General features: G+C 63.1%; 1 protein-coding gene across 1 annotated transcript; it reads right to left on the bottom strand.

Annotated features, from left to right (window-relative positions):
• Nucleotides 1-3,623: 3,623 nt before the first annotated feature.
• Nucleotides 3,624-4,844, bottom strand: FOXD3 (forkhead box D3). Its single transcript, XM_035564495.1, has one exon. It carries the CDS (start codon nucleotides 4,842-4,844, stop codon nucleotides 3,624-3,626), a length of 1,221 nt encoding a protein of 406 aa, XP_035420388.1.
• Nucleotides 4,845-8,643: the final 3,799 nt, after the last annotated feature.

The raw sequence follows: 8,643 nt of genomic DNA, 5'->3' as shown, positions 1-8,643 counted from the left end.
AATGGCTGGGAAAGGCACCGCGGACACATCGAGCAGCGGGGCAGCCGGCAAGCGGCTGCCGTTAGGCTCCCGGCAGCAGAGAGAAGCCGATAACGAGCGGACAAACGCCTTTCCTTAACCCTTTGCAGGCAGCTCAGCCGGCTCTTTGCCTTCCCCCAGCTCCTGGGGCGATGGAAAGCCGAGCAGAGGCGAGGCAAAGCCCCCCCGGCACTCCGGATCTGCGGCCGGAGCAGAGCTCCCGTTCCCCGATCCGAATCGAGTTGCGCGGCGCCCGCTCCCCGAGCCCGAATTAATAAAGTTTGCTCAGCCCTTCAAATAGACGAAATGTCACGTTTTAAACGGGAGGGGAAGGTTCTACCTTGCTGACCTATTTTTCATTTCTGATTTAGGAAAAAAGGCGAGATTAGCATGGATATTGCATTTTCAAGGACCTCGCCACTATTAAATAGACTGTTAAGTGCATTTTATGGCTGAGGAGTCTGTTCCCAGCTCAGTCGGGAAGACGTGCTAAGTTCATCTCTACCTGCTACATTGAACATTCACTGACTTAAAATACTTTCTGTGGGTGTAATACCTATGCTCTGTGTCTTTTAAGTACATAACGCTTTATGTTTTAGGACTGCCACAACGTAAATTCACCGCGAGTCCCCCGGAACGCCGCCGTGCTCCCTCCCGGCTCCGAGGACGCTGCGGCGGCCGGAGCCGCGGGCGCGCATCTTCCGCGCATCTTCCGCGCCCTCCCGGGGCGGCTCGGGGGGGGGGGGTCGCACCGGGTCCCTCCGGCCCACGAGCTCCCACGGGAGGCGTGAGCGGGGTCTCGGCCACCCCAGCAAAAAGCCACGGGGGTCGGGGCCGGGGCTGAGTTGTGCGGAGGGCCCCGGACCACCACCACCACCCCCCCCCCCCCGCGCTCCCCGTGCGCCCCAGAGCGCACCGGGACGCCTCTTGCGCTCGGGGCATCCGTCACCGGTCACCGGCCGCGTCCAGTTTTGCCACAGGGGGCTGGGGAAGGGAAAAGAAAAGAAAGCAAAAGAAAAAGGCTTTCTGCTGCCCCCCCCCCGCGCCCCGCCGCCAGCTCTGTGCCCGGGGGATGCCCAGCCCGGCCCCGCACCGGGGGGATGCTCCCAGCCCCCCCGGGGGAGGGGGGTCCCGACCCCCGGGGGAGGTTACGGGGGGGGGGGGGGCTCCCGGTCCCCGCGCCCCCTGCAGGCCCCGTGCCGGCACTGCACCCCCCCGGGGAGCCCTCACCTGCCCGCGGGGCCCCGGCCCCGGGAGCCGCCGCCGCCCCTTCCCCGCGATGCTGCGGCACCGGGGGTGCTGCCGGCCGCCGTCGGGAGGGAGAGGAAGAGGGGACGGAGGTGCAGGGGGAGGAAGGGCTGCCGGGGGGGCTGGGGGCGCGGGTACAAGGTGCCGGTTCCGCCGCCGCCGGCCGCTCCGAGCAGCTCTCGCCGCCGGGCCCGGAGCGCAGATGCCGAGCCCGAGGTATTGCTGCTATGCGCGGAAATATGAGCGAGCGATTTTCTGAGCAACAAAGGCTCGGGAATGGAATGAGCCCCTGTTATCCAGTGTCACTTGGAAGCCCTGGATCAGCAGCTTCTTGAGCCGAGAAGCGAATTCAAGCAGAGGCTCCTTCCTCTTTTCCCAGGGGGGATCCGCTAAATATAGCAATAACCCCCGCGCGTGTTGCCCGCATCACGTACCATTTGCTGTTTGTGTAAAACCGATTAGCCAGACACAACTGTGAAACTCCCCGCGACTTTTATGGCCGCAGCACGCCGACGACCCGCGGGGTTCTCCCGGCCGGGGGGGGCCCCCCCGGTGCCCGCTCCGCTCCCGGCCCGGCGGCTCCCTGCCTGCAAACTTCCAGCCCCTCCTTTATCTGGGAGCACGTACGCGGAGGTGTAAATATTGACTTAGGAAAAAATAATATTTACTCCTCGCCAGGAAAGCAAGGACGGATTTTTTTTGCCCTTTTTTGCTTTTTTAAATTTTTTTCCCCCTTTTTCCCCAAGCTGCGCTCTCGGCTCCTCTCGCAGCGCCCGCCGCCCGTTCCCCCCCGCAGCCGCAGCCGCTTTCTAGGGCCCGAACGAAATCCACCGAGGCTTCCAGCACCGACAAAACCCAAACGTTTCGCCAGGGAGAGAATAAAGCAGCGAGCCCGGGCAGTGCCGAGCGCCGAGGTCTCGCCTTCCCTTCGCCAGCCCGAGCCCCTCCGCAGCCGGGCTTTAAACCCTGCGACGCTGCGGTTATTTTCTCCCCTCGGCGCTCTCTGTATTTTAGCCACGAAAACGCCCAGAAACGTACATTTTTCGCAGCCGCCCTCCAAACTTAGTTGCCGGGAATTAGGTGAGAAAGGCCGTTCCCTGCCGCCGCCACGCCGAGCCGCTTCCCCAGCACTTCTCCCTCCAACGAAAGAGCCGCGCTCGGACCCCGCACGGGCACGGGTTTTCGTTTTTTCTTCTCTCCCAAATAAATCTCAGATTTATTTGGCTCTTGGATGGCCCCGGCGTTTTATTTAAAACCAATTCCCCCCCGAACAGCCGCGAAAGCCTCCCCGAAGCGTGCCTGCGCCGGCCGGGAAGGGCCAGCATCCCGCCGCACCGGCGCGCAGAGCCGGGTCGGGCACGAAAAAAATTAAAGAAATTTTGGGGCAAATCACGGCGAGACCGGGAGTCAAAGCACGGGGCAATGCGGGGGGAGCCGCGGCGATGCCGGCCCCGCAGAAAGCAGCGGGACCCGGACCCGGCTCGGTACAGCCCGGCTCGGCTCGGCACGGCTCCGAACGGCTCAGCCCGGCTCAGCACGGCACGGCTCGGCTCAACCCGGCTCGGAAAGGCACGACATAGCTCGGTTCAGCTCGGCACGGCTCAGCCCAGCCCGGCACGGCTCAGCCCGGCTCGGCACGGCTCAGCCCGGCTCGGCTCGGCCCCGAAGCCGCCGTCGCCGCGCCTGTCAGACAAAGCCGGGCAGAGCGTTTTAAAAATTTATTTACAAAGTTGTGTACAACACGAAGGGATAACATTTAGAATACATATATTCATTCATATATAAACAGACTTCTATAATAGAATGACAGCGTTTTCCTCCTTTTTTTTTTTCGTCTCCAAAATTCATTTTTTTTTTTCTCGCTGTTGCTGCTGTTCGTTCGTTTAATATTTAAAATTTCCCCCGCTTATTTCTTTATACATTTTTTTTCGTGGTTTTTTTTTTTTTTTTTTTTCGTTCGCTCGCTTATTTCGGATAAAACCGCTCGGAGCGCCGGAACCTTCAAAAAAAGTGAAAGCCCGCGGCTGCTGGTCGCGACCGTCCTTTCGCCTCTTTAGAAAAATAAAAAGCCCGAAAAGCAGCGGCAGGCGCTGCCGGCAGCGGTCTGTCTGTCTGTCCGGCCGGCCGGCCGTCTGTCCGTCCATCCGAGGGGCGCGGTGGGGCTACCAGGCCGGCCGCTTGGGCTACCGAGCCGGCCACCCTGGCTACCGAGCCGGCCACCCGGGGGCTACCGGGCCGGCCACCCGGGGGCTACCGGGCCGGCCGCCTTGGGGTTCCCGGGCCGGCCACTTGGGCTACCTGGCCGGCCACCCTGGCTACCTGGCCTGCCACCCTGGCTACCGGGCCGGCCACTTGGGCTACTGCGCCGGCCACTTGGCCTGCACGGCGGCGGCCGGGGCGGCGGGCTGCAGGAACTGGCCGGCGATGATGTTGGTAGGCACGCTGAGGATGGGGGCGATGGCCGCGGTGGTCCGGGCGAGCGCCAGCGGCTGGTGGGCCACGAGGGCCGACTGCACGGTGACGGGCGGCCGCAGGAAAGTCTGGGCTCCGGCCGCCGAGCTGGCGGCGGGGCCGCCGATGATGTTCTCGATGCTGAACGACGGGCGGCTGCTGGGCTCCGACTTGACGATGGAGCCGGCGGCTCCCAGGCTGCCGAGCTGCAGCTGCAGGCTGGGGCCGAGCTGCGAGTTGAAGGCTTTGCGGCTCAGCTCGCTGGACGGCAGCAGCGGCACGGCGGGCGGCAGCATGGGCCCGACGGGCGGGATGTAGGGGTACTGCAGGGCGGCGGCGGCGGCCGCAGGGTGCGGGTAGGCGCCGGGGTGCAGCCCGTAGGGGCGGCCGTAGGGCCCGGCCAGGCCGTAGGCGCCGAAGCCCTGCATCATGAGCGCCGTCTGGTCCCGCAGGTGCTCCTGCTGGTGCCGCTTGAAGCGCTTCCTCCGGCGGAGGAAGCTGCCGTTGTCGAACATGTCCTCGGACTGCGGGTCCAGCGTCCAGTAGTTGCCCTTGCCCGGGTTGCCGGGCTCCCGGGGGATCTTGACGAAGCAGTCGTTGAGCGAGAGGTTGTGGCGGATGCTGTTCTGCCAGGCGGGGAACTTCTCCCGGTAGTAGGGGAAGCGGTTGCTGATGAACTCGCAGATGCCGCTCAGCGTCAGCTTCTTCTGCGGGCTCTGCAGGATGGCCATGGTGATGAGCGCGATGTACGAGTAGGGCGGCTTCACCAGGCTGCTCTTGGGCTTGCTCTGCCCCGCCGCCGCCGCCGCCGCCGCGCCGCTCGCCCCGTCCTCGCCGCCGCCGCCGCCGCCGCCGCCGCCGCCGCCCCCCTTGCCGCCCTCGGCCGCTCCGCCGGGGCCCGCCGGGGCCGGGCTGCCGCTGCCGCTGCTGCCGCTCTCGGCTCCCGCCTCGGCGGGCAGCGCCGGCTCCGCCGCCCCGTCCGGCGGCGGCGCCCCGGGGCTGCGGGCCTCGCCGTCGCTCTCCTTGCCCAGCCCGTCGTCTCCCTCGCCCACCACGTCGATGTCCACGTCCTCCGCCGCCAGCGCGCTCTGCCCGGCCATGGCGCTGCCGCCTCCCGACAGGGTCATCCCCGCGCCTCCGACGGGGCCCCCCGCCCGCTCCCGGCGGCCCCGGCAGAGGCGGCGGCGGCCCCGGGGCGGCCCCGGCGGCGGGCCTCCCCCTCGCCTCCCCGCCGCGGCTCCTCCGAGCGCCGCCGCCCGCCGCTACACCCGAGCGGCCCGGCTGCCGCCCGCCGCGCCGCCCCCGCGGGGCATGGGGGGGCCGCGCCCGCTCCTCCTCTCCCGGCGGCGGCGGCGGCGGCGGCGGCGGCTCGGGGCCGCCCTCGGGGCTCCGGCGGCTGCGGCCCGGTCACCTCCGGCTGCTCCCGCCGCCGGGCATCGGGGCTCAGGCGGCGCCGCTGCTCCCAGCCGCCCTCCGCGCCGTGTGCCCGCCGGGCATGGGGGCCGCCGGGGTTCGCCGGGCGCCCTCCGCTCCACCGCTCCGCTCCCCGCTCCGCACCGCTCGTCCGCGGGCTGCTTTTGCCCTTCCTCTCCCCCCTTTCTCGCTCTCTCCCTCTAATTTTTTTTTCTCTCCTTTTTTTTTTTTTTTTTTTTTTTTTTTTTTTGGCGGAGGGAGGGCGGAGGGAGGGAGGGAGGGGACGGGGGCGGGAGGCAGCGCAGGGAGGCCGGAGGGAGGCCGGAGGGCGTCGCGGGGCCTCGCCGGGCAGCGTGGCGGCGCGGCGGGCCGGACTGCCTGATCGATTACTTTCCCGTTAAAGATATACTCGGAGGCGGCGCCACGTGACCGCGTGACGTCACGCTCCCCCCGCCGTGACGTCACGCCGCAGCCCGCTGAGCTCACACCGCCGCCGCCCGCCCCGTCGGGCCCCGGCAGCCCCCGGCCGCCCCCGGCTCCTCCTCGCCCTCCGCGGCCGCCGGCCCCGGCCCCGGCCCCGGCCCCGGCCAGGAGCGCTGGGACCCGGCGAGCCCGGGCTGCGGGAGCCCCTCCGGGCGCTTTCCTTTCCCTTTTTCCTTCCTTTTTATTTTATTTTTTTTTTCCCACTATCGGCAGCACCGGCTGGGAGCGGAAGATCAGAGCACGGCGATTGATTGATCCATCCCATTAGGTGCAGGGAGAAATAAAAAAGACGTAAAATAACAAAGGGAAACTATAAATAAAGAAGCTTTTAGCCGGCTCCTTTTTCTTCTTCTTCTTCTTTTTTCCCTTTTTTTTTTCCTTTTTTTCCCTCTTTTCTCCCTTTTTTCCTCTTTTTCCTTTTTTTTCTTTTTTTCTTCTGTCTTTTTTTTTCTTTTTGTTTCCTTTTTTCTTTTTCTTTTTTTTTCCTTTTTTTTTCTTCTTCTTTTTTTCTTCTTTTTCTTTTCTTTTCCCTTTTCCCTTTTTTTTTTTTTTTTCTTTTTCTTTTTCTCTTTTCCCTCTTTTCCCGAGGTGTTAACGACTTACCGGTTGCGGGCGTTAGCATAAGAACACGTAGGAAATGAGGCAGTGCGGGTGAATGCGAGGAGCGCGGTGCCGCGGCCCCAGGTAAGCCCCGGCCCGGGGAGCGGCGCCCGGCACAGCCCCCCCGGCCCCCCCGGCCCGGCCTTTCCCCCCCCTTGTCTCTCCCGCACGGCTTTGGGGATCCCGGTAAACGCAAGGAAATTAGCACAGAGCCTCAGGACAGATCAATTTCCGATCCGTTTTTTTTTTTTTTTTTTGAAATTTATTTTTAAGGAAAAAATAAAAAAATAACAGCCCCGACAAGCCAAGCACCACCGGCACCCCCCCCCCCCCCCAGCAGCCCTCTCCCCCCCCGGGGAAGCACACGGGAGGCCCCGCCGTGCCCCGGCCCCCCCCCCCCCCGCAGCATCGCCCGGAGGAGCTGGGGGGGTCCCAGCGGGGGAGGGGAGGGGGGGGGCAGCGGGACCGGACCCCCCAGACCCCCTCGGGGCTTCCCCGGTGCCGTTTTCAGGTGTTTGGCGGCGCAGCCCCCGTTGCCCCCCGGGGCCCTTCGGGGGGAAGGGGAGGGCCGGGACCCCCCCCCCCCCCCGCGCCCCTCTTCATTTGTTGCGCATTTCCTCGGCACGAGAAAAGCGCCGGTAATTAATCGGTGCCGTTAATTACGGCGAAGAGAAAAGCTTCCCCTCCCTTAGGGCTGCGCTGCGCCAAGCCCGGCCCGACGGGGCGGTGCCCCCCCCCCCCCCCCCCCCCCCGGGAGCCCCTCCGGGCTTGGGGCGAGAAGTTTGGGAAAAAAGTTTGGGGGAAAAGTTTTTTGGGAAAGGTTTTTTGGGAAAAGTTTCGGGGAAAAGTTTTGGGAAAAGGTTTCGGGAAAAGTTTTTGGGAGCCCAGCCAGCCAAACCCGCACCCCGAGCAGGGGCGAAGCTGTCCCGGCGGGCATCATCCGGGAGGAAATCCCCCAAATAAACCCGGGGAGGGGGCTCGGAGCCCCCCGGCCGGCACATTTCGGGGCTTATCACCGGCAGGACCCGTGCCCTGCGAAGCGAGGAAATAATTCGGGCAGCGGGAGCGGAGGTGGCGACCCCGATAATGACAACTCCAGAGCTGGAAAGTGGGCGCCCATACAGACAAATAGATTTAGCGACGGGAGAAAAACAAACTGTATGGTCCGGATCGATAGCGAGTCAAATAGAGACACGGCAAGCGGCAGGGCGAGGGAGGATGGAATAAGTTATGGTAGAGAGGGAGAAATTAATTCCAGCCCCGTTGGGTTCTAATATGGCCAAGCGAGAGCCTGGCTGCGGGGCGAGTTAAAAATAAAGCCGGAGGCTGGGGGGGATCGAGGGGGAACGGCAGCGCCGGGGCAATTCTGCTTCTATAATCGTTTTAAAGGAAGGAGAAACCAAAGGTGTCCCCTTTCAGCTCCTTAAGCCTCTTACTTTCACTGAGGACTTCTATAAATCGTTGACCTGACCCGGATTACACCGGCCCCGCCGGCTGGGGCAAGCGCACCCCTGGCACGGGGGTCTGGCCGAAGGTGCGCGTTTGGTGACCCTTTTTCACGTCCCCCCCCCCGCTCCTTTTTATTTATTTATTTTTTTTTTTTCGAGGCCTCTATCCGCACGTGTTCGCTTTCCTTTTTTTTTTTTTTTGTCGCAATAAAATCGCCTGGAAAAGCGGCGGAGCTCGGTGTTAAAACGAAATCGGTCGCGTTTCCAAAGCGCTTTCGGATTTATTTGGATTGGAAATGTACAAACATCCATTCCGGGAAAGGCAACACGTTTAATTAACGATGAGAGAGCAGTTAGGGGCAGAAAGCTAGTAAAATTGTGTGATAAATTTATGGCATTGTTAGCGTGCTTTTAATTATGGCTATTATGTTAATTATTTCACATTAGCATGGAGTTATCAGCGGCATGTCAGATTTAATCAAAACGAGCCTTTCTCTCGAAAATTGTGCTCCGCGTTCGCCGCCAGCAGAACGGGGGGTCCCGAGCCCAAGCCGCCCTCTCTCCCCCCTCCCAACACTTCTTCATTTCTTTAAAAATAAATAAACGGAGGCTTTTAAATGGAGGACTTCCCCTGAAAAGAGCGGCTGGACGTGCTGCGGGCTGGTGCAGGCGGCGGATCCCTTTAGGCTACGGCGAGCAGCGCAGGGAGGCAGAGGCGAGAAGCGGCTCGCTTGTTTTTTAGGAATTCACCATTTTCGCCCCCCTCCGGAGAAGGCACTTTATCATTTCGGATCCCTCTGTCAAACAATATGATGTCGCTCGTTTTTATCCGTCCCGTTTCACAAAAGCCCCCGGCGGCCAGGACAAGGCGCCTGAGTACAAAAGGAGAAAAAGGGACGAGGAGGGAGGATGCCGGAGGGCTGCGGGGGTCGGCGAGGGAAAGAGGAGGAGGTGGGAGCGGGGCTGGGTGCGGGTGCGGTGC

Source organism: Cygnus atratus, chromosome 8, assembly GCF_013377495.2.
Source record: "Cygnus atratus isolate AKBS03 ecotype Queensland, Australia chromosome 8, CAtr_DNAZoo_HiC_assembly, whole genome shotgun sequence".
NCBI lineage: Eukaryota > Metazoa > Chordata > Aves > Anseriformes > Anatidae > Cygnus > Cygnus atratus.
Note: the sequence above shows the minus strand (reverse complement) of the source record. Positions and strands in the feature narration are given on the sequence as shown.

What these genes read in the sequence shown, in the direction of transcription:
- FOXD3 (XM_035564495.1), bottom strand. Translation starts at nt 4,844, where the DNA reads ATGACCCTGTCGGGAGGCGGCAGCGCCATGGCCGGGCAGAGCGCGCTG.